General features: G+C 51.1%; 2 protein-coding genes across 4 annotated transcripts; both read left to right on the top strand.

Annotated features, from left to right (window-relative positions):
- The first annotated feature begins 2,662 nt into the window (after window positions 1–2,662).
- On the top strand, window positions 2,663–8,041 carry Folr2 (folate receptor beta). The gene is made up of 5 exons (XM_075974665.1): window positions 2,663–2,765; window positions 4,840–4,996; window positions 7,110–7,298; window positions 7,388–7,523; window positions 7,625–8,041. Exons 1-5 carry the CDS (start codon window positions 2,737–2,739, stop codon window positions 7,909–7,911), a joined length of 798 nt encoding a protein of 265 aa, XP_075830780.1. The 5' UTR covers window positions 2,663–2,736; the 3' UTR covers window positions 7,912–8,041.
- Window positions 8,042–10,341: 2,300 nt separating this feature from the next.
- On the top strand, window positions 10,342–24,528 carry Inppl1 (inositol polyphosphate phosphatase like 1). Of its 3 annotated transcripts, none has more exons than XM_075971634.1 (29): window positions 10,342–10,645; window positions 11,609–11,994; window positions 14,556–14,619; window positions 14,707–14,857; window positions 15,354–15,474; window positions 15,700–15,840; window positions 15,927–16,020; window positions 16,125–16,214; window positions 16,316–16,414; window positions 16,517–16,667; window positions 16,745–16,851; window positions 17,161–17,263; window positions 17,354–17,550; window positions 17,811–17,928; window positions 18,202–18,298; window positions 18,572–18,710; window positions 18,816–18,915; window positions 19,015–19,103; window positions 19,377–19,458; window positions 19,586–19,675; window positions 20,062–20,175; window positions 20,277–20,365; window positions 20,758–20,845; window positions 20,938–21,093; window positions 21,341–21,419; window positions 21,510–21,650; window positions 22,516–23,182; window positions 23,429–23,562; window positions 23,673–24,528. In XM_075971634.1, the coding sequence occupies exons 2-29, from the start codon at window positions 11,813–11,815 to the stop codon at window positions 23,761–23,763; spliced, it is 3,774 nt and encodes a 1,257-aa protein (XP_075827749.1). In that variant the 5' UTR covers window positions 10,342–10,645; window positions 11,609–11,812; the 3' UTR covers window positions 23,764–24,528. The 3 variants fall into 3 exon arrangements, with proteins under 3 accessions (XP_075827749.1, XP_075827748.1, XP_075827750.1); XM_075971633.1 differs by lacking the exon at window positions 10,342–10,645 and adding an exon at window positions 10,754–10,844; XM_075971635.1 differs by lacking the exons at window positions 10,342–10,645; window positions 23,429–23,562 and adding an exon at window positions 10,754–10,844.
- The last annotated feature ends 5 nt before the right edge of the window (window positions 24,529–24,533 follow it).

Below are 24,533 nucleotides of genomic sequence, written 5' to 3'. Positions count from 1 at the left end.
GTTTAAACAAAAAAGGAAGGCTTTAACTTTAACATAGCAAAATTACATATAGCAAAACAGTTATCAAGCAAGAATTACAGTTACAATATTTATATCTATTTTATCTTTTATCATAACTAAGGAAAACTATAACTATCTATTCATTCTTCAACTCCATCAAAGACTCCAGAAAGATACAATATTACCTAAGCAAACAAGAAAAAAGCAACTTTCAAACTCTAGAAATGACAGAGACATCTCGCTGCCTGGACATTTATCCAAAGTTTCTCTGTACCGTTGGGGCATCCATCTTCGGCCTACAGGCCCATGGTATCCAGAGACATTTCCATGAAGCAGAACATTTCAAAGTCAGTTCAGTCACTATCTGTTGTGTCCTGCAGAATGTCTCGCATACTCTTTCATGAATTAGGAACCCCGAAAGATCATCTCACCTTTAGGCAAGTTCAGTAGTCCTCTCTCTGCGGGTTCTCTGTGTCCAGTTTATGCAATAGTCCAGGCAAGAACAGTTTCTCGCCCAAATGGCTATCAAACTCCATAAGGATCCTCTTCGATGCCCATCTTCTTCTTGAAGTAGATTGGTGCTGCCAGGAGCAGAATGTCTCATTGTCATGAAAAGTCCTAAGTTATTAAAACATTAAATGCCATATTCTGCAGTCTTTGAAAGATATGAAGAATCTCTATCTAACTGAAATGTATCTCTATATATCTAGAAAATCTAACTAACATGACTACAAGCTTGACTATTACTGATGATTATCCATTAACCTATATTTCTTAATTATACATTACATTTTTTAATGAACTACACAATCACAATATCTTAATCAATAGCAGAAATATGCATATACATATAACAAAATTGACCTTAAATCTCTATCAATAAAGCAAAATCTATACTAATACAAATTATTCATATCTATATCATATCCCCCTTTAAATGTTAAAGAATGTTTATAAACCATATTTGGGAACATGGGCGCAGTTTTTTCTCTCCAAACTGCTTCCTGCTGAATGGGGGCGCTGTTAATCAGATCATTTAGGGTGTAACCTGTGTGCCAGGTTTATCTCAGTTGGCAGTTGAGTGAAGTAATTTTTGAGGATGTTCACAGGAACTTTTCGGGAGGTCGTGGTCTATCGTACCATATCGGGATAGATGCAATCCACAGGGTCTGGTCCTTTGTGAAAACAAAAGAAGACCCTTTCCAAAGCATCATATCCTTAGGCCCAAATTTTGACATCGTAATACCCTTATATCCATTTTGGTTTAGCTTGGCAGCCCATATAATGAAATGTCTCTCTGTACTTAGCTCCTTCACAGTCAAAAATTTTAAAGAAAACACAATGTACATAATCCAGACTCTCTGTGAATTTTCCATTTTTACGTGGCTTATTTTTACTTTATTTCTCTTAATCTCTTAACTATCTGTACTCTGTCTCTTTAAAGACTTTACTTCTTTTTTTTTTTAAACCATTAACTTTATTCTCTATATTCTTTTTCTTTTCTCTCCCAAGCCTACGTACATTTATCCAACAGTGTGGTCTTTTATTTATGAATCTGTTTTATTGTGAATCTGCAATTTTTTACTATCCAGGAGCACTTTTGATTTGCACCTTTAAATCACTAGGCGCTTAAGAATCTAAGCTGTGACATTCCTAAGTCAAAAACAGGTACTGCCTGCTGGCCCCGCCCAGTCCAACATGGCGGAGCCGCTCATGCCTCTGATCCTTGCACATTGCACCACTAGCATGGCGGAGCTACTTGTGCCTCTGAGCTGCGGCTGAGTCATTGGCACGGTCTCAGAGCATTCTCCTTTCGATCCCAAGCAGGAACACAAACATCGAGTCCCATAAAAGCAGTTGAAATGCTTTAAAGCCAGAGTTTGCACTGGTGGCACAGTCCCAAGAAACTGCAATTTAAAATGACGCAGCTTTTTTTCTGCTGCTGTTGCCGAATCAGAAAATCTCTCTATAGCACGCCACCAACAAATAGCAAAAATCTGTGTTAAACTCTCTCTCCCTTATTTTTAAGCCTTCTCAGATTTTTAAGTGGATTTAGTCCATCATGTCTGGGCGCCATCTGATGACACTCCCCCATCAGTTTAGCACCAAAGCCAGCCTTGTCCTAAGAACCATCTACAGTATCTACAAACTTTGGATTCCCTCAGGGATAGGCAGCGGTCCAGATATTGGTGGATGCTGAGTGTGTGAACTACAGAAAGGGGGTGGGGAGAGGCTTCCACAGTTTTGCGCACCTCCGTTTAGGATGGCCCAGCTCCAGGGGATCTCGTGCTGTCTTCTGTCCTTTGTGGGTACCCACATACACGGGGCACATATATAAATAAAAGAAGAAAGGCTGGGTAGTGGTGATGCACACGCCTTTAATCACAGCACTTGGGAAGCAGAGGCAGGAGGATCTCTGTGAGTTCTAGGCCAGCCTGGTCTGGTCTACAGAGAGAATTCCAGGATAGCCAGGGCGGTTACACAGAGAAACCCTGTCTCAGGAGAACAAAAGTAGAGATGAATGAAAACAGCAAAGACTAGATGATGGTCTCACGGAGCCCCGAAGAGGGTAGGGTTTGCAAGAGAAGGAAGAACGGAAGTGATGAGCGGGCATATTTCATTTTGTGCTTACCAAAGCCCTCATCCTCTGTGCTCGGCAGCGGACAAAGACTGTGGGGACTGCCCAGGCTCTGAGCTGTTGCTAGCCTAAGATCAGGCCAACTTGGACACTCCTATATGTGCTCCCAGAAGGCAAGGACATTCAGGTAAGGTCTTCCAAGTGGGAAGGATGACAAGGACATAGGGGGACTGGGCGGTTTGTTCAAAGAAGGGACCTCTCTCTCTGGAAGAGCACTCTCACCCCTGTGGACACCTGCACCCTCATGCGCATATCCACACGCAGATACACTTGCCTACTATAATTAAAATAAAAACAAATCTAAAATCTCTGGCCTGGAAATGTAGCTCAGCGGAAGAGCTCTGGTCTAGTGTTTTTAAGGCTCTAGGGTCCATGACTAGTTCTAGAGGAAGGAAAATAAAATAAGAAAAGAAGTGGAAGGATGAGCTCTGAGCTCCAGGCCAGCTTGGTCTGCATAACAAGTTCCAGGCCAGCTACGGCCACACAGAGACCCTGTCTTTAAAAAAAAAAAAAAGAACAAGAAGAGGCTAGAGAGACAGCTCAGTGGCTAAGAGCACTGGCAGATCTTGCAGAGGACCCAGGTTTAATTCCCAGCACCCACATGACAGCTCACACCTGTCTGTAACTCCTATTCCAGGGGATCTGACACCCTTACACAGACATACATGCAGGCAAGACACCAATGCACATAAAAAAATTATTAAGAAAAAGAACAAGAGCCGGGCGGTGGTGGCGCACGCCTTTAATCCCAGCACTCGGGAGACAGAGGCAGGCCTATCTCTGTGAGTTTGAGACCAGCCTGGTCTACAAGAGCTAGTTCCAGGACAGGCTCCAAAACCACAGAGAAACCCTGTCTCGAAAAAAGAAAAAAAAAAACCTGTTTAAAGAAAAAGAACAAGAAAAGAAACAGGAAAGGAAGGGAGGACTGAGAGAAAGAAAGGAAAAAGAAAACAGAGATAGATCATTCTGGCTTTTGTGAGGAAGGTGAATGACTCAAAGAAGAAACTGGAGGGAAAACTTGTCCCTTGAATGTAGAGCCTTGGGAGGTTAGGCACAGGAAGGGGTCAATGTGTGCTGAGATGGTGAGGGGGAGGGGCTTAGGTGCTCCACAGAGGGAGCCCTGACGGAGAAGATCTGCCAGGGTGAGGTGAAGGTGGGAGGGAGCAGAGAAGGGATCATTGTGTTCCCCAGGTTCTTCCCCCGAGTGTTAGTTTAGTTGCTCTAACAAGGGGATATTTATGTAAGTATGCACGTGTGTATGCATATATGTGTTTTTAAAATCCAAATCTTTAAAAATGCCTCACATTTATTGATGGATTGAATGTGTTTGAGGACGTATACATGTGGGGAGTCAGTTGTTTCCTGCTATCACAGGGATTGAACTCAAGTCATTCATACATATTATTTCATCTTGTCAGCCCCAAGAGAGACTTTTATATTATCCCTCAGCTCTTTGGAGTGGGGGAATTATCACTATGTAGCCCAGACTGACCTAAACCCCACAATTCCTCTGCCTCATCCCCCTCTTCAATATATGAAAATTATAGGTATGTCCCACCAATTGCAGCTGAATTTGTTCTGTGTGTTTTCTTTGAGAGCTTAGCAAGGGTCTGGTGCATTTGCCGCAGAAACTGGGTCAGGCTAGGGTGCAGGGCTTTTGGAGAACAGGGAAGGAAAGTAGGAAGCGACCCTCTGACCAAACACCATCCTGCAGGGTCTGTCACTTGATCCTACGGCCACTCTGCAGAACTCAGCAGGGCTGGGTCACATCCCCCCCAGGGCTAACAGGATTTCTAGTCTGACATGATGACCCAGCTGATACAGGATGAGTGCAGAGAACTTGCTTGTGACAGGATGAAGGATCTGTGTGTCCTGGCCCTTCTCAAGGTAGCAAGCAGTCAGGGACCTGAACATCAAACTACATGTCAAAGAGTCCGGAAAGAAGATGAAGACATCACATTTCTTCCAGCCTGGGAAGCCCAACTTCTTTTATAAACCTCCTGTGCCACGGGGTCAGAGAGTATTCTTGCTGATCTTTGTTCCAGGCTTAGGGAGCCTCAGGGTCTAAGTGCTGAAGGAGCAGGGTCTGACCTTATCTTTTACTGTTGGGACAGAGAGTCTGAGGAAGGGAAGGAATGAGACACACCCACAGGGAACAAGGGGGTGTCTAGGTCTCCCTAACCATAGCTCTCCCTGCACAGACAGAAAGACATGGCCTACAAACAGACACCAGTGCTGCTTTTGGTCTGCATAGCCACCACATGCAGTGCCCGGGACAGAGCAGACCTGCTCAACACCTGCATGGATGCCAAGTACCACAAGACAAGGCCGGGCCCGGAAGACAAGCTGCATGACCAGGTTCTGATGAGTGTAGTGTCGTCAGGGAGGAGGAAGTCGCGGGGAAGGAGTGAGCAGCCAGACCACCCCCCACAACACACACTCTGAGCTGCTGCTGGACTGCTATGAATGGTTGGAGGTGATGTGGTAGAGCCGGGAAAGCGGTGAGGTGGTGGCCATGATACACCGCTCTTTAGAGCCTCTACCTAGAGGCCATGCGATGATAATCAAGAGTCTATGGAAGCACATGGACCCACAGCAGTTAGACACAGCCCTATGGCAGGGTTCGGGGAGGACTAGGGAGAGCTGCTCTAGAAATCTGGAGGGTGAGAAACTACGGGAGAGATGGTTTCTACCCTCAGTAGCCAGCAGGACCAAACACAGAAGTGGGAAGGCCCTCTGTGAGAGCCACAGGTATGGACTGCTATCCACACCGTTTATAAACATTTATGCCAACAGATGGAAACTCAGTGTGGCCTTTTTGTAACAAAAATGTTTAAATACCCTTTTATATTCTGGAAAGAAATTTAAAGTTAAAAACAAATACAAAAACATGGTCAAGTGAGGTGGCACACAGTTTTAAACCCAACACTCAGGAGGCAGAGACTAGAAGATCTCCACGTGTTCAAGGCTAGCCTGATCTACAGAGCTCCAAGGCAGCCAAAAATAGAGTGAAACCTTGCCTCAAAAACAAGCAAGCAAAAAAAACCCCCAAAACCTTATTTATATTTATTTATTGTGACAGTTCATTTTATTATTGATTGCTATGTCTATGCCAGGATTATATGTTAATATTTATATATAGTAATTGTTTTATTATTAGTATATACTAATAAAGATTAGAATGTGTATAATAGTATTGATGTGTATCTATATATCTATATCTATTCTATATAGTATTGAACACAGGACTGGAGAGATGACTCAGCAGTTAAGAGTACTTACTGCTGCTGAGGAGGACTGGACTAAAGAATGTAATTCCCAGCATGCATAAGGCAGCTCACAACTACCTATAACTCCAGTTCCGGAAGATTTGATGCCCGCTTCTGATTTGCTCATTCATACATGTAGGCACAGACATGAAATTTAAAAAAAATTGTAAAAAACTCATAAGAGCACAGAATGTGATTTTCAACCTTTATTACATGTATTTACTATGTGTGTGTGTCATACACACATGCTTGCTCATAGAAGCGCACATACATGCATAGCACATGTGAGGAGGTCAAAGGACAACTTGCAGGAGTCAGTTCTCTCGGTCATGTAGGTCCTGGGACTGCACTCTGGTCCTTAGACTTGAAGGCAAGTGCCTTCTTTACTCACCAAACCATCTCATTGGCCTGTTTTGTTTTTGTTTTCTTTTTCTTTTTATTTATTTATTTATTTTGGATTTTTGAGACAGGGTTTCTCCGTAGCTTTTGGTTCCTGTCCTGGAACTAGCTCTTGTAGAGCAGGCTGGCCTCGAACTCACAGAGATCTGCCTGCCTCTGCCTCCAGAGTGCTGGGGTTAAAGGCATGTGCCACCACCACCTAGATTTTTTGTTTGTTTTTGAGATAGTCTCATCCATGTTGTCTAGGTTGGTCTTGAATTCATGATCCTCCATCCTCAGCCTCCTGAATGCTGGGATTACAGGCATGTTGCCAACATGCCCAGATGAAAAGAATTTTTGTTTGTTTGTTTGTTTGTTTGTTTGTTTTTTCGAGACAGGGTTTCTCTGTGACTTTGGAGCCTGTCCTGGAACTAGTTCTTGTAGACCAGGCTGGCATCGAACTCACAGAGATCCGCCTGCCTCTGCCTCCCGAGTTCTGGGATTAAAGGTGTGAGCTACCACCACCCAGCTTTGTTTTTTTGAAAAGAGTTTTTATAAAGTGTGCGGCGCTATATAAATGAGAACTATTATCTCAAAGACAAAGCTCCTCTAGCTTCATCATAGTATTGTGGCAACCGAATCTCCCTAGAGAAGGGGACTCCTGAAGGTAAGAGAGAGGGGCCTCTGGTCAGTGTTCACAGACCACAGCGTTCATAGAACAGCCTATCTAGGGCAAGGAAGTGAGGACCAAGGGAAACACCGTTGGACGCTGACGTGGAATACAGAGCAGGTACAGAGACTCAGCCCTGTGTTTTCCCAAGTAGTGTAGTCCATGGAAGGAAAACGCCTGCTGCTCAGTCAACACCAGCCAGGAGATACACAAAGACAACTCCCGTCTGTACAGCTTCAACTGGGATCACTGTGGCAAGATGACCCCTGCCTGCAAGCGGCACTTCATCCAAGATACCTGTCTGTATGAGTGCTCCCCGAACCTGGGGCCTTGGATTCAGCAGGTAATAGGTACTTCCCTCATACACGTCAGGAGGGCACCCTTGGGCTCAGTTTCTTTACAGCTATAGCTGTCAACATCCCCTCTACCCAGGTGGACCAGAGCTGGCGTAAAGAGCGTTTCCTGGATGTTCCCTTGTGCAAAGAGGACTGTCGGGAGTGGTGGGAAGCCTGTCGTACCTCATTTACCTGCAAGACAGACTGGCATAAAGGCTGGGACTGGACCTCAGGTAAGATGGAGTTAGGGTTTGGAAAAGGGAGATTAAAGATTCCTGGGGTGAGTTTTGACCCTAGGGCTGAAGGCCTGTGTCCACCATGGTTCCGCCTGCAGGCGTTAACAAGTGCCCAGCCTCTGCAGCCTGCCGCACCTTTCAGCACTACTTCCCCACACCAGCCAGCCTGTGTGAGGGTCTCTGGAGCCACTCCTACAAGGTCAGCAACTACAGCCGAGGGAGGGGCCGCTGCATCCAGATGTGGTTCGACCCAGCCCAAGGCAACCCTAACGAGGAGGTGGCGAGGTTCTATGCTTCCCTTGTGTCAGCTGGGGCTGTTCCCCAGTCAGTGGTGCCTCTTGTGCCCAGCCTGGCCCCAGTGCTGTCATTCTGGCTCCTTGGCTGAGGTCAGTCTTCTCTATCAAGAAAGAGGAAGTCCTAAGCCTGCTTCCATCTCACTCCTCTGCCTCCAGTTCCTGCTCCACAATGGGGCTCGGGCTTCCTACAACAGTCATTTCTAATAAATCTGCGGCACATCTAGGTCTAATGAACTGTAGTCATTGTGAGTTCGTGGGTGGGCGGGGACAGATCCTTTGGGGTCAGAGCAAATAGAGTGTTTGAATGCCCCTTGTCACCATATAAAAGCTCGTAGTTAGTGCCCTCCTCCCAGAAGGTGGATGAACTAAGTGTCTAAGCATTAGTACTCTGTAGGAATCTAGTTGTTTCGGGGACCCCAAGTGAGAGGCAGATCCAGGATTTCTTATTTATATAGTTCCCAAACATTATCCCCTCATGGGCTGAGACTGTAACTCAGTTGGAAGACTGTTTGTCTTGCATTCAGAAGCCCTAGGTTCTATCCTAAAGGGTGTTGGCATAGGCCTGCAATCCCAGCACTTGGGAGAAGAAGGTAGGAGGATAAGAAGCTCAGTGTCATTGTTGACTACATGGAGAATTTGAGGACAATATGGGATATAAGAAACACTGTCTCTGGGGCTGGAGAGATGGCTCAGTGGTTAAGAGCACTGCCTGCTCTTCCAAAGGTCCTGAGTTCAATTCCCAGCAACCACATGGTGGCTGAGGTCTGGTGCCCTCTTATGGCCTGCAGACATACACACAGACAGAATATTGTATACATAATAAATAAATAAATATTAAAAAAAAAGAAACACTGTCTCCAGGCTGGAGAGATGGCTCAACGGTTAAGAGCATTGGTTGCTCTTCCAGAGGTCCCTGAGTTCAATTCCCAGCAACCACATGGTGGCTCACAACCATCTGTAATGGGGTCTGATGCCCTCTTCTGGCCTGCAGACATACATGCAGGCAGAATCCTGTGTACATAATAAATAAATTTAAAGAGAGAGAGACACTGTCTCCAACAAAAATAAAATCACATTCCCCATATCCCACCATGTGTCTGCTTATCTCCGTACTCAGCTTACAATGGGAAAACTGGAAATAGGAAGGGGGAAAATGTCACACTGCCTACCATGATGTAGATAGACTGGGTTTGGGCCCCTCGGAAGAGGAAGAGTCCTTTAGGAACCTGACTGAGGATACTGAGGAAATGCAAGTTTCCATTTGCCCAGTGCTGTGTCCTGCAGATGATGCTGAAGGTAGAAACCCTTTCCAGGCTTCCCTGAGGCAGGAGCAGCTCTGTCCTGTGTTTAAATTACATTTGTATTTATTCGGGGGGTGTGCACATGTGTGTGGCTGCATGGGTGTCTTGACACAGCTGTAAAGTCAGGACAACATGCAGGAGCTCTCTCCTTCCAACACCTGGGTCCCTGGGATTCAATTCAACTTCTTAGCACCTTTACCTGCTAAGCCGTCTCATCCCAAAGACCCAATCTTTAGCAGCCTGTTCTCGTGGGGGCTGTAGATAGTGATTTTGGAGAGTTGTTACAGCTTTTTTCTCTTCCTCCTTGTTCTTTCCTTCAAGGCCGGATCTCCTATGTATGTAGCCTTGGGTGGCTGAAACTCTAGACCAAGAAAGCTGCTTATAAAGTAAGAGATAGAGTAGGGAGAGATAGGTAGGGATGGTGCTTCTGCCTCCTGAGACAGTAAGACCCCTGTTTGCTGAGTCATTGCACACCTCCAGGAGCTTGAGTTGATTTCTGGGCCTGCTGTGCCCTCTCTTCCTCCCTTGGGAACTTCTAAAACTCCACATCCCTACGACAGTTACCCTCTGTGAGGTACAGGTATGAGACCAGTTGTTGAGGCTAGAGCCTAAATTGCAGATCCATAGTCTAGGTCTCTGGCCGTAACACCAGGGTGCCCCTGACAGGAGGCACACCTAAGTTCCTCACGGGAAAAGGGGCAGGAGGAGTTGGATACAGATTGGAGGATGAGTGTTTTTATTTAAGCTCTGGCAGGACCAGAGAAACAGGTAGGTGAGTAGAGGATCTCTGCTATTGTAGTAATCTGGTCAGGAAGGCCCCCACAGACCTTCTCTTCACGTCGTCCACGCTTTGTTCCAGGCTGGGTTCAGCCAACACACCTTCGAAACAGAGGAAACTCCACAGGGCTGACCCCGGGCTGGGCCAACAGGTTCAATTTACCAAAGCGAAAGTACTCTCCTAGATTAAAGGGATGCTCAGGCAGTCTCCCGGGAGTTGGAGGCTGAAGACGAACGGCTGGAGGCCTGCGCCTTTAAGGAACTAGGGGGCAGAGGGGCGGGGCAGGAAGAGAAATCCCGGGAGACTCCGCCACCGTCCAGGTCTTTTTTTAGGGGGAAAATGGGGCGGGCTAGAGCCCCGTTGGGTTCCGCCCCATCTTCTCCCGCCGCTCCCCCCTTTCCGCCCCACGGGTGGGAGGATGGGAGGTCGCGGCGACCGGGGTCTCCGGAGCTCCCCGCTCGCACCTGGCCCGCCAAGTCGCAAGTTTGTTGACTCGGAGGGAGTAGCCGAGGCGGGGGCGATGCTAATAATACCGTTCAGTCCCCAGTCGCGCTTTACAGTTTACACAGCTGTCACCTTCTTTACTCCTTAATTAATAATAAAAATAGCCGCCGTCCGGGAGCGCCCGCAGCGGGCCAGGCCGGAGCTTTTCAGGCAGAGCCTCCACGAGTCCGCCCTCGGAACGCTACCCCAGTTGTCGGGAGCGGGAAGCCGGGACGCGGGGAGACCCGAGAGCGGCCCGAGGTCACTCTGCGGGCGCGCGGCGCGGGGACCGGGACGCGGGCGGGCGAGGCGGGGCGCGGGGCAGTCCGGGCTCCGGGGGCGGGGCTCGGGCGGGGCGGAAGGCGCGGGGTGCGCGGTGGCGGCGGATGGCCATCTTAAGTGGCCTCGGGGAGTCCGGGACGGCTTTCCCCGGCTAGGAGTCACCCGAGTCGCCCCAGAGGTGCGGCCTGTGCGAGGCGGCCGAGGCACTGGGACTTGAGGGAGCTTTTTTCTAGATGGTCTGGAGGGGTACCCCCGGTCTAGGACTGCGGGTGTGGGGCGTGGTGCCAGGGAACTTGGCGGGGATGGGGGAAGGGCTCTGCCAGGCTTGGAGGGCCTGCGGGGACCCATGCGTGTGGAACTTGAGGATATTGGACCGTGTGCGTGTGCATGTGTAATCGGATCTCCTTGGATGGGGTCTTGTGGGATGTGTCAGGGACCGGAGTTTAGGGGTTCAGGTTGAAGGGGCTCTGATCGTGATCCCCCACAAGAGTTGGGGAAACTTGTACGCATAGATGATAGGGATATTTGCTGGAGAGATTCATCCCGGTGCCTTCCTTTGAGAACCCTGATTCCGCAAAGCTGTGGGGGTGCCGAGTAGAAAGGACGTGTAGTAGAATCAGACTGTTATAGGGATTAAGGGTCATCTCATTGCGAATAGTTGGAAGGGTTTAATTCACCGGGGAGATCTGGCACTCTCAAATTGTCCCGGACTGGGTCCGGGGAACTGGATCTTCTTGAGGTGGGGGGACAAGATAATTGCTGGGTTTGGGGAGGTGCGAGCCCTGTAGGACTTGTGGGGGCATCGTCCTTGCTGAAAGGTTGGGGGCAGGGGCGGCCTGGGCCCTCGGCCGAGTAGAGGGGGGAGGGGACCGCCGGCTCCTAGCGTCGCTCCTGCCCCTCCCCCGCCGCCTCTGAACAAACTTTTCTTTCTTTCTCTTCAAGTTGGGGCCGGCGCTGCTGGCGGCTGCTGCTGCGCTGAGTTCGAGGCGGCCGGTGCGGCCAGGCGTAGAGCCTCGATCTCGGCTCGCTCGGGCTGGTGGATCCTCAGGCCCGGGACCCGGGCACGGCCCCAGCCTCGACTCCAAGCTTTCCCGGGCGGATGGCGCGGGGCGGCAGGCTTCGGCGGCGCTGAGCCCTAGGCGGGCCATGGCCTCGGTGTGTGGGGCGCCGGGCCCCGGGGGCGCGCTGGGAAGCCCGGCCCCTGCCTGGTACCACCGCGACTTGAGCCGCGCTGCGGCGGAGGAGCTGCTGGCTCGGGCGGGCCGCGATGGCAGCTTCCTGGTGCGAGACAGCGAGAGCGTGGCGGGGGCCTTCGCACTCTGCGTCCTGTGAGTAGGGCGGGTTATGCCGGAGTGTTCCTTGGTGGTGGTGGTAATCGTGGTAGTGGGGAGACTGGAGCTGTGGGGCTGCAGCCCCGCCTCCACCCGAGAGGAGACCTTGACTTTCTTGCTGGGTGGAGGAAGGAGACAGGGAAGCACTTCCTGCTGTCTGAGAGCAGTTTCTGGAGCCTGAGGCCAGAGTTCTTAAGCCCAGGGTGGGTGTGATAGGAAGAAATGTTGGCAGTCTGCGGCTTAGACTGCCCGTGCCTCAGAAGCACGGGGGAAAGAATGCTTGTTTCACGTGCGTGCAGTTCTTTTAAAAACACTTAGTGGTAGGCAGTAGGGGGCAGAGGGATCAGTGTTTGGATGCCCAGCAATTCCTTAGGAGTTTGAGGCTGTATATGGTTCTGGGGTAGGGTGGAATAGTGGGTGTTGAGAGGACTTGGGGAGGCAGCAGTGTGAAGCTGTGTGGAAAGCACTTTCATTTCAGGAATCAATGAGTGAGTCTTGGCTTTGGATTGAGCTCTAGTTAATTGGCCATGAATGAGTGCTGAGTGTAAGCTAGACTTGGCAGGCTTTTTAGTGGGCCTGGTACTGCGGCTGTACCTGGTAGCTGTGTGTGTTTTTCTGTTTTGCAGTGTTTTTTTTTTTTTCTTTTGAGACAAGGTTTCTTCTGTGTAGCCTTGGCTGTCCTCACTTTGTAGACCAGCTGACCTTGAACTCAGATACCCACCTGCCTCTGCCTCCCCAAGTGCTAAACTGTACTCCCTGCTCCACAGTTCAACACTGAGTGGCCTCTGTAGGAAGCGTCAGGCACTGCTGTGTTGAGGTCTTGTGAGAACACTTCCTCTGTCCTCCCCACATCGTCTACCCCCCACATCTTTGGGAATACACTGGCCCAGCCTACAGGGACCATTTTTGATTGTCACACTTGGGATGGGGCTGTGGGTATTTGGTGGATAGAAGCAGAGATGCTGCTACATATCTGGCAGTAACTAAGACAACAAAGGATTATGGGGTTCCAACGGCTAGTAGTGCAGACACTGAGGACTCTGGCCAAGACAGTTGACCTGCTGAGTGAGGGGTCCTATAAATCTCAGCTTTTGCAAAGTCAGAGGCCCACTCAGTGTGGAGAGACGAAAGCCAGATATCTTATGCCCAAGAAAATCTCAAGAGTCCTGCCTCCTAGCCACCTCTAAACAGATCCCTTAATTAGGGAGGGGACAGGGGCAGGTGCTGGATCAGCTGTCCGAGTGGGAGGGGACAGCTGCGGCCCTTGTCTGGTTGAAGAACTATTGTCCCAGTGAAGAGAGATCCTGGTTCCATTGTCAGGAGAAGGCATTTGGGGATGTAGGGGTTTTGTGTGTGGAAGAGGGATAGCATTCAGGAGCCTGGCAGAAGGGATCAGAAGTGGGCGGATTTCTTAGGCTTCTCAAATCCATGCTTACCTATATACACATCACGTGTACACAAATAACATCCAAGGCACACCCCTGCCCTGCAGACAAACTGGCTTCTGCCCTGCCCTGGTTTTAGGTACTAGCCAGTAGTATTGCCTTTTGTTTGTTCTAGGACCTTGAGCAAATAATTTTTTCTTTTGAACCCCAGTTTTCTCATCTTGAAAATGGAAATATTAGTATCTACAGTGTGAATACGAAGTGTGGGGTGCATAACATAGTCAGGGTTTGGCTATTAGGGTGTATTATTGTTATAAACAGCTCCAGACACCACCAAGTGACTCCCCTAACTCAGGTAGGCTAGCTTTAGAGAGAAAATGACCTTGTGGTGTTTGGTCCTCTCTGGAGCTTGCACCTGCTTCTGCCCAGCATGGACAGAGACCCCAGTACCTCTTTGAGGTGTGGAGGCCAAAGAAGCCTTCCATCCCCCATTTAGTATGTGTCTGGATCAGCTGTTACCTGCTCAGCTGCCGCCGCCATCTGTCAGCACCCTCTTGGCTTGGGGTTTCTAGAAGCTGAGTCTTCCGTAGGGATCCATCCCCCTTGGGTCATTCCAGTTTTCTGATGCTTGAGAAAAACAGAAACCAAAGCCCTAGGTTGATGCCCCCACAATCCCCTGTAAAACTGCCCCTGGCAATCCAGCTCCAGTGGAGCCAGACACCAGCATAAACAGACAAAGCCTTACATGTGTGTTAGCACATTGCCCATGCATGCAGATAGGCGCTAACCAGGCTTCTGAGGACTTTTACTCTGGCGGGGGGCCCAGACTGCTACCACAGCGCAGAGGAGCTGTTTAGACAGCTGTAGAGGCCACAAAAGAGCTAGCTGCCTGTTGCTTCTCAGGCCCTGCAGTGGGTGGATGTGGAGGCTGTGTAGGTCTGAGAGTGGGGAGGGGGCCTGGTTAGTCCTGCTCCTGTGGACAATACTAAGAGGGTGGAAGTTGGCTGCACCGTCATTAACCCTGTGCAGCCTGGACAAGTGGTTTTAGAGAACCCAAGCTGAGGGCCAGAGGCTGAGCCTAGTGACAGGAGTAAGTAGGAAGAAGGAGAAGAAATCGTTGCTATTCAGACTCCAGCCTGGGGCTGACAGGTTCTGGTCCCTGCTTTGCACTAGGTATCAAAAGCATGTGCACACATACCGCATTCTGCCAGACGGAGAGGACTTCCTGGCTGTGCAGGTAGGAGCTCAGACCCGTGACCTCTAATTTTGGTTTAGCCTCGAGCTTGGGGACCTGCTGGCTGACGCTGCCATCCTTGTTCTTCAGACCTCACAGGGTGTCCCTGTGCGCCGATTCCAGACCCTGGGTGAGCTGATAGGGCTGTACGCCCAACCCAACCAGGGTCTTGTTTGTGCCCTGCTGCTGCCCGTGGAGGGGGAGAGAGAGCCAGACCCGCCTGACGATCGAGATGCCTCAGGTATTGTTTCTCCTACAGCTGGAGAAATCCCTTGGACTGGGGAGGTGGCTCAGTGAGTGTCAGGATGAGAGTGGGGTTCAGATCCCCAGAACCCACATAAAAGGTGGGAAGGTGTGGTAGCCTTGGGCAGGGAATCCTTCAGTTTATAAATAAGGTGAAGTGTGATAGAGGAAGCCACTCAATATCAATCTTAAGCCTAGATGTGCGCACATGTGTGCGCACACACACTTTCACACACACACACACACACACACACACACACACACACACACACACACACACGGGCGCGCTAACATGTATTCACATGCTTGCAAAGAAGAAAAGAAAATCCTCTCCTTGCCAGGCCTGACTCTCCCTGTTTCTTCCCATCCCTACCTCCTTGAAGGCCTACTCTCCCTGACCATGTCTTCTTGTCTGTGGACGTCTCTGACAGCCCTGGCAGATCCCTGTCATATAACATGGTCTCAACTGCTGTCCCACTGTTCCCTGTCCACAGATGTGGAAGATGAGAAGCCCCCACTGCCCCCACGCTCTGGCTCTACGAGCATTTCTGCCCCTGTTGGGCCCAGCAGCCCCCTGCAACCCCCTGAGACTCCTACAACTCCAGCAGCTGAGAGGTAAGACCCTCCCAGTCCCCTCTGCTGAGCAGGAAGTCCCTTCTCTAAGAATTGTTTCCCCATTTGACTGTCCAAGCCCCCCTCCTGGGACCCCATCTCAGTTCCAGAGACAGAAACTCTGGCATATTCCCCTCTAGCTGCCTCCAGTACTTGATGTGCTGGATGGAGCAGGGGTGCTTTGGCAGTCGGGAGGACCTCCTCTGACTCTGTGGTCTCTCTTGGAAGCACCCCCAATGGGCTCAGCACTGTGTCACATGAGTATCTGAAGGGCAGCTACGGGCTGGACCTGGAGGCTGTACGAGGCGGAGCCAGCAATTTGCCCCACCTCACCCGTACCCTTGTCACCTCATGCCGAAGGCTGCACAGGTATTGAATGTGGAAATGCTACGCTCAATGCCATGTTCCCTGAGTGACGGTCAAGGTACATAGTCTGACTTCTGTGTCTCCCCTAGTGAAGTAGACAAGGTCCTGTCAGGTCTGGAGATCCTGTCAAAGGTGTTTGACCAGCAGAGCTCACCCATGGTGACTCGCCTTCTGCAGCAGCAGGTGGGACTGGAGGGAGGCCTCCAGGAGGTGGGGCATACCTTGGAGCTGTACATGGGCCTTCTGCTTAGGAACTTTGTCTACCACCCTTATTTTTCTCCCCTCAGAGCTTACCACAAACTGGAGAGCAAGAGTTGGAGAGCCTTGTGCTAAAGTTGTCTGTGCTGAAGGACTTCCTGTCAGGCATCCAGAAGAAGGTGGACTGGCCTGCCCTTACTTGCCCCTGCAGACACTTACCCAGCATCCTGGGCCCTGCACTGTACATTGTCTCCTTACCTCACCTTCCGTACCCCTCCAGGCCCTAAAGGCACTGCAGGACATGAGCTCCACAGCACCCCCTGCTCCACTGCAGCCTCCCACACGAAAGGCCAAGACCATCCCTGTGCAGGCCTTTGAGGTACATGGCAGGCGGGACCACACAGCGCAGAAGGCGCTGGAGGCGAAGGGGGCACCATCCGTCTAAGGTCTTGTCGGCAGCCTTTCCATTCCTGTCTTACAGGTGAAGCTAGATGTGACACTGGGTGATCTGACCAAGATTGGGAAGTCCCAGAAGTTCACACTGAGCGTGGATGTGGAGGGTGGGAGGCTGGTGCTGCTGAGGAGACAGCGGGACTCCCAGGAGGACTGGACGACCTTCACACATGACCGAAGTGAGCTAGAGGCAGAGTTGGGAGAGGTGGGCAGCTTGATGGCACAGGTTTGTGTGACTCCTCTTTCGTTCCCCCAGTCCGCCAGCTCATTAAATCCCAGCGCGTGCAGAACAAGTTGGGTGTTGTGTTTGAAAAGGAGAAAGATCGGACCCAGCGCAAGGACTTCATCTTTGTCAGTGCCCGGGTGAGTTGCTGCCTGTGCCAGGGTATTGGGGGCTACTGGAGTCTCCAGAGGATATCTCCTACTGGAATATGAGGTACGGGCCTGTTGCTTTTGGTAGGGCATGTATTGACAATAGGTAGCCCGAGGTTGGATTCAATACTCATTTTTAAGATCAGCGTTCAGGAAGCAATTGCTAGTGTTTTCATAGTGTGTGTGCGGTGGGAAGAACTCAGGATACCTGCCACAAATTGGGGCATCCCCGTGGAAGGGACTGGTGAGTGCATACTGCCCATGACTGGCTGCTGTGTTCCCCCCTGCCCCTGCCCCCAGAAGCGGGAAGCCTTCTGCCAGCTTCTGCAGCTCATGAAGAACAAGCATTCCAAGCAGGATGAGCCAGACATGATCTCTGTCTTCATAGGCACCTGGAACATGGGTCAGGCCCGGGGTTATAGTCGGGGAGGAGGCTGGCCTGGGACCGGGGCATGACCCACACTCCTCTAATTCTTGCTGCCCCCCTCTCCAGGAAGTGTACCACCTCCAAAAAACGTGACATCTTGGTTCACATCAAAGGGACTGGGGAAGGCCCTGGATGAGGTCACAGTGACTATACCCCATGATATCTATGTCTTTGGGACCCAGGAGAACTCAGTGGGTGACAGAGAGTGGCTGGATCTGCTGCGTGGGGGCCTCAAGGAGCTCACAGATCTGGACTACCGCCCGGTGAGAGGGCTATCTTTCCTGATCTCGTGTTCCCACAGACCTGTGTTTTCTGTTTGATTTCTTGGCTGGCTCTGGGGAGTACTATTCACATGAATTTTCCTCAAAGTCCTGATGTTTCTTTTGGGAGACTAAAGTTGAATTTTATGAGTTATTCATGCCATGGGAAGGGATGCTGTTCTTGTTTACAGTATAGATGATAGGCCGCGGAATGCAGCCAGAGACCTTGACTTGGGCAAGCATCACCCCCGTTCTTCCCGTAGATTGCCATGCAGTCACTGTGGAACATCAAGGTGGCAGTGCTGGTCAAGCCAGAGCACGAGAACCGCATCAGCCACGTCAGCACTTCCAGTGTGAAGACCGGCATCGCCAACACCCTGGGTGAGCAGGAGTGGGCGCGAGGGTCCTTTTCAAGGCTCCCCCTTCTGCCTGGTTTCAGTTTTCTCTCATATGAGACACTTTGAACTTCGTATGTTCTCATTCTAAATCTCTCCCAGCCCCAAGGGAGACTCCTAGTGAAGGTGTGTGTGCTCGTGTGTGTCTGTCTGTCTGTTCTGGGAAGGAAGGATGCTGACTGCTGTTTGGAGGGATAGGGACAGTTGGGATTCCTCTTTATGTGGTCCCTCTTCAGCCTTCTTTTTCTTGTCCTGACAGGGAACAAGGGAGCTGTGGGTGTTTCCTTCATGTTCAATGGCACTTCATTTGGCTTCGTGAATTGCCATCTCACCTCAGGAAATGAGAAGACTACCCGGTGAGAGACTTTTCTCATATCTCTTTTCTTATCCTCCTGTTTCCTGAAACCCTTTTCCCATTGCCCAGTCTTTGACTTCTCTCATTCCTGTTCCTAGAGACCTCCCATCTTCTTAGGACCCCTCTTGTCTATGCCTGACCGTGGCCTTGTCCCTCTCTACTTTCTCCATCCGTAGGGACCCTCAACCCTGCCCATCCCTGACCCCAACGACTATCACTTTTATGCTCTGCCTCCTTTCTGACTCTGGATATCTGCCTTGCCCCTCTACTGTAGGCGTAACCAGAACTACCTAGACATTCTGCGCCTGCTCTCGTTGGGTGATCGGCAGCTCAGTGCCTTTGACATCTCTCTGCGATTCACTCATCTCTTCTGGTTTGGGGACCTTAACTACCGCCTAGACATGGATATCCAGGTGCCAGCAGGGCCCAGAGGGTGGCTATAAAGGAGGGCATTGGGAGGGAGGCTTGCATGGTTCTCCTTGAGAGGCAAGCCTCTGGCATTTGTATCTGCACCCCAGGAGATCCTGAACTACATTAGTAGGAGAGAGTTTGAGCCCCTGCTCAGGGTGGACCAGCTCAACCTGGAGCGGGAGAAGCACAAGGTCTTCCTTCGATTCAGTGAGTGAGGGCCTGGTGATGGTCAGTGATGACCCCGTGGCTTGAAATACACCCGGGTCCTTGGAGCCATGGACTTCATGTGTCCTCTGCTCTCTTTAGGCGAGGAGGAGATATCTTTCCCACCCACCTACCGTTATGAGCGGGGCTCCAGGGACACATATGCTTGGCACAAGCAGAAGCCAACGGGGGTGAGTGAAAAATATAGATTGGGGGACCCCTCCCTCTGCTTTCCAGGAGTTAAGAGATGGGACGTCAAAGATCTGGGTCTTGCAATTACTACTTCAGCTTATACGGCTTCCCTGAGGCCTTTGGGGGTGAGGTTGGCTATTTTGGGAATTCAAGGAAGAAGGCAGGTGCTGGGTTCAGTAATAGAAGAGGAGTAGGGTTTTGTCAGCTCTGGGTGGAACCCATATTGTTATTCCCAGCTGACGGGGCTAACCACATTGCCACTCCTGTTACAGGTCCGGACCAATGTGCCTTCGTGGTGTGACCGGATTCTATGGAAATCCTATCCTGAAACCCACATCATGTGCAATTCCTATGGTCAGAGCCTTGGGCAAGGATGATGGGAGGCACTGGTGGTCACTGTCCTGCCTCAGCCCTCTTTTGGGAAGTGGTACAGAGACCAGGAATAGTTCTCTTGAGCCCCTATTCCTGTCCCCTTGAATAGGTTGCACTGATGACATCGTCACCAGCGACCATTCTCCTGTGTTTGGAACATTTGAGGTTGGAGTTACTTCCCAGTTCATCTCCAAGAAAGGTGCCTGTCCTGATGTGGAGACGTGTGGGAGGGCCTAGGGATGTGATGGGCTTGATCACCACGTATTTCGGTGTGTTTGTGTGAGTGCAGGGGTGTTTCTGAACCTATGATGTGTGAGGCTGTGTCTGTATCTGTCACACATATGCTCTGAGTATGCCTGCAGGTGTGGTGTAGTGTTGGCACTGTGGTGCCCATACCCTCTGACATGAACTTTCCATGCTTGGCATCCCTTTTTGCCCTGGGTTTGGGTTTGTAGATCTCTCTATTGGCTTAGGACTGGGAGACTGCTTTTTGCCTTATTGTTTGATCTGCCAGGGCCCCTCATTTTCTGTCCTAAGCTCAGTATCCTGACCCTTTTGCTTACGGTTCTTCCTTCGCTCCCTTAGGGCTCTCTAAGACCTCAGACCAGGCCTACATTGAGTTTGAGAGCATTGAGGCCATTGTGAAGACAGCCAGCCGCACCAAGTTCTTCATTGAGTTCTATTCTACCTGCTTGGAAGGTCAGAGGGGGCCATTACTAGCTGTGGGCCAAGAGAGTGGGATGCCGAAGGCTGCTCAGAGGGGTCAGCCCTTCAGCTGGGTCCTCCCACCTTCACCCCAGAGTACAAGAAGAGCTTCGAGAATGACGCTCAGAGCAGTGACAACATCAATTTCCTCAAAGTGCAGTGGTCCTCCCGCCAGCTGCCCACGGTGAGGCTGTAGGAAGGGTCCAGACTTGTAGATAGAGAGGTACAGAGAGTAAGACGTAGAGCAAGGCCTAGCGGGTGTGTGTGCGCTTTTGGACACAAGTAAGGATAGACAATTGCATCTTTGGGAGCTGTGGGACCAAGTTGTAGATTGTTTATTCATTTGTTTAACAAATACTTTCTGAACCTTTGATAAATGTCTAGTACTGTCCATTGATGGCACAGAAAATTAATTAAAGTGATGTTAAATGATATTAAAGGCCATGCAGGGCTGTGTCTTTAAGAGTGAGCATGAACAAGCCTTAGGGCAAGGGGTGAGTGGGGCCCCGATTGCTGTGGGAAGGGCATGGTGGGTGTTTAGGGCACAGCTCCTCATTGGGCCTCTCTGTTCCTCAGCTTAAGCCAATTCTGGCTGACATCGAGTACCTGCAGGACCAGCATCTCCTGCTCACAGTCAAGTCCATGGATGGCTATGAATCCTATGGTGAGGGACAAGAGGTACCCAGAGGTACAGGGAACCAGGTAGCGCCTTAGAAACGCCTGGCAATTTGTTGGTGTGTTGTATCTCCTCCTCAGGAGAGTGTGTGGTCGCGCTCAAATCCATGATCGGCAGCACTGCCCAGCAGTTCCTGACCTTCCTGTCCCACCGTGGAGAGGAGACAGGCAACATCCGTGGCTCCATGAAGGTGCGGGTGCCCACAGAGCGCTTGGGCACCCGTGAGCGGCTCTATGGTGGGGGCTCCATTGGGCAGGGTGTGGGGCAGGCGAGGTGGTGGTGTGAGCCAGGTGTAGGATGGGTAGACCCAGGGTGGGCAGCATGCTGGAGTCTTGTGGTACTCGAAGGTTCTGCAGCTATGACTGAGTGGGTCTGCCCTGAGGGTCAGCTGGGAAGGGACTAGATACTCCCAGTGCCCGTTACTATTCCTAGGACCCAGGTCCCCAAGTCCTTGCTACGTTTTCCTTCTCTGTGTTTTCCCAGAATGGATCAGCATTGATAAAGATGAAACAGGAGCCAAAAGCAAGGTTCCTTCAGTGTCCCGAGGCAGCCAGGAACACAGGTGAGCTAGGGTTATGCCGAATATCACACGAAGGACACTTGGGAGCTCCTGGCAGCTCCATATCATCTTCCTTCTCTGTCCTCCTGGCAGATCTGGGAGCCGCAAGCCAGCTTCCACAGAGGCCCCCTGTCCACTCTCCAAGTTATTTGAAGAGGCTGAAAAGCCACCACCAACTGGCAGGCCCCCAGCCCCTCCCCGAGCGGCCCCTAGAGAGGAGCCCTTGAACCCCAGGTGAGAGGAGAAGCTTGCTATCCCCTGACGCTGCTGTAGTCCATTGCTGTGCCTGTAATCTCAGTGTTTGGAGATGGGGCAGGAGGATTAGGCGTTCACAGTCATTTTCAGCTACAAGTGAATGCAACAACCAAAAGAAACAAACAAAAACAGACAAAGCCTGAAGTTGTTTGGAGAAGGCCCCAGCTCACCCTGAGATTTCTCGAGTCCACGCTACGAGGCTGTACCTAACGCAAGATCCCACTGGAAATGGTTCATTGCCAAAAGTCTGACAAATGCTTCTTTCCGGGCTCTTTTTAGTTTCCGTTAGTTTGTGCCGTGTCCATAAGTATTAGCAAAGGTTCTGAGGATGTGGATAAGAAAGTTTAATAAGTCATCCAAACCTAATGGGCCTGGAGACTTCCTCCCACATAGCAATGTCCTGGACCTGGGTATCTTGGGAATTTGAGGTTAACCTGGGCTAAATCGTGAGGGTTTGTCTAATGGGGAACTAGCAGGTAAAACGCCAACCTGAACCTGGGTAGGATTCTGCAGGAGGGTCCTCACCTGTTCCTGGAGGCTTTCTGATCTCTTTGGTCACCCTTACCAGATGCTTTTATCACCCATTCCACCCATTTCAGCTCAAGTTTCAGTCATAAAAGCATAAAAGATCTGAGAATGAGCAAGTGGGGAGGGTTAGGGCTTTGCCTTCCACACTCACCCTCCCATCTTAGAGATCAGGAAATCAAGAGCTCAGAGTGAGCTAGTGACTTCTCAAGGTCATGTGCACGTCGGACCAGGACCCTGGTCGCTTTTCCCCAGCTCCCTCCCCTGTACCCCATTGTCTTCACTTTGGGTCCTGAAAGTTTTCCTGCTCCCAAACTAGGTTGAAGCCAGAGGGGACAGCTGAGCTGGAAGGCGTGGCAGCTCCTCCACCCAAGAACAGCTTCAATAACCCTGCCTACTATGTCCTGGAAGGGGTCCCCCATCAGCTGCTGCCCCTGGAGCCACCTTCACTTGCCAGGGCCCCTGTCCCACCTGCCACCAAGAACAAAGTAGCCATCACAGTGCCTGCTCCACAGCCTGGGCGCCACCGGACCACTCGTGGGGGAGAGGGAAGCTCATCGGATGAGGATTCTGGGGGCACACTGCCTCCTCCAGATTTCCCACCTCCACCACTGCCAGACTCAGCCATCTTCCTGCCTCCTAGCCTGGATCCTTTGTCGGTGCCAGTGGTCAGGGGCCGAAGCGGTGGTGAGGCCCGTGGTCCACCACCTCCCAAGGCCCATCCGAGGCCACCACTACCCCCAGGCACCTCACCTGCCAGTACTTTTTTGGGGGAAGTTGCAAGCGGGGATGACCGGTCTTGCTCAGTACTGCAGATGGCCAAAACACTCAGTGAGGTAGATTATGCTCCTGGGCCTGGACGCTCAGCACTGCTCCCCAGCCCCTTGGAATTGCAGCCTCCTCGAGGGCCCTCCGACTATGGCCGTCCCCTCAGCTTCCCTCCACCCTGCATCCGAGAGAGCATCCAGGAAGACTTGGCAGAGGAGGTGTGTAGACCAGAGCTAGCTGGCTGTGTGTACCTGGTGGGCAGTGTGCCTTCATCCTGTCACTCAACTCGCTGGTGTCCACAGCTCCCTTTGCTTGTAGCTGGATAATGGGCCTTTTGGGGGGGCACATGGACCAGCTTCATTCCTTGCCTTTCTCCTTAGAGCATGGGTAGAATGTGACTGTTTGCATGTGTTTCTGTGAGGAGCCACCCTTAGTTCTCCGCCTAACATGCTGTATTCCCTCAGGCTCCGTGCCCGCAGGGCGGGCGGGCCAGCGGGCTGGGAGAGGCGGGCATGGGTGCCTGGCTGCGGGCCATCGGTTTGGAACGCTATGAGGAGGGCCTGGTGCACAATGGCTGGGACGACCTGGAGTTTCTCAGGTGGGGGCGGGGCTGGAGGTGGATAGGGTGGGGTGTCTGGCCTCAAGGGTGGGATTGCGGGGGCGCCAGGACCTCCTATCCCATCTCCCAACTTCTCTTAACTCCTGCAGTGATATCACTGAGGAAGACCTGGAGGAAGCTGGGGTGCAGGATCCTGCTCACAAGCGCCTTCTTCTGGACACCCTGCAGCTCAGCAAGTGATAGAGATGCTGCCAAGCTGCAAAAGCAGAGAGGTCTTTCCCGTGGGAAGGGCATATGCAACCAGGGGTTAAAAAGTTTGCAGGGGTGTGACAGTGCACCTGTGTCTATTTATTGGGGACCAGTGTTCCCTACTGCCCAATTGTTTGGGATGCTCTAATTAGGACAAAGTGCTCCCCGTCAAGCTTTTAGGGTCGGGGTCGGGGAGTTTAGTAGCCTGTGGGGATAATGAAGCACGCTGGCTACTCCGGTGTGGACACCTCCAGCCTCAGGGTGGTACATGGGGTGCAGTTGGGCACATCCTGTTCCCACTTCCATCGATGTTTCCACTTCCCTCGCTCGGACCTGAACCACAGGGGAAGTTCTTCCCTGCAACTCCTACTCTGGGGACTTTGTCCGGAAATGAAGGAAGAGCCCAGAACTGGGCTGGGTTTATTTAAGTTTTTCTGTGTGGGTTTTGGGGAGGGTGGGCACATTAATTTTATTGGGGTGGGGCAGGACCTCGGCCTTAAATGCGAATTTGTGTACTTCTGGCTGCACCTCTGGTCTGTCTTGCCCTGGCCCAGGGAACACGAGGCAGTCTGTGGTAGAGACGGAGGGGGCCTCCATGGTTGTCACTGCATTGGGGTGGGGGCCGGGTTTTTGCCAACAGTTTATCCCATCTTGGGAACTTGGAAAAGTTGCCAGTTTGATGTCTTCAATAAATTAAGTTTTATTTGGATTGAGCAAAACCACCTTAATAAATAAGTTTTTTCAAAGAAAGAAAAACTAAG

This window comes from Microtus pennsylvanicus, chromosome 5 (genome assembly GCF_037038515.1).
Source record: "Microtus pennsylvanicus isolate mMicPen1 chromosome 5, mMicPen1.hap1, whole genome shotgun sequence".
NCBI classification, from domain to species: domain Eukaryota; kingdom Metazoa; phylum Chordata; class Mammalia; order Rodentia; family Cricetidae; genus Microtus; species Microtus pennsylvanicus.
The sequence above is the reverse complement of the archived record's forward strand: the minus strand, read 5'-3'. Positions and strand labels throughout refer to the sequence as shown.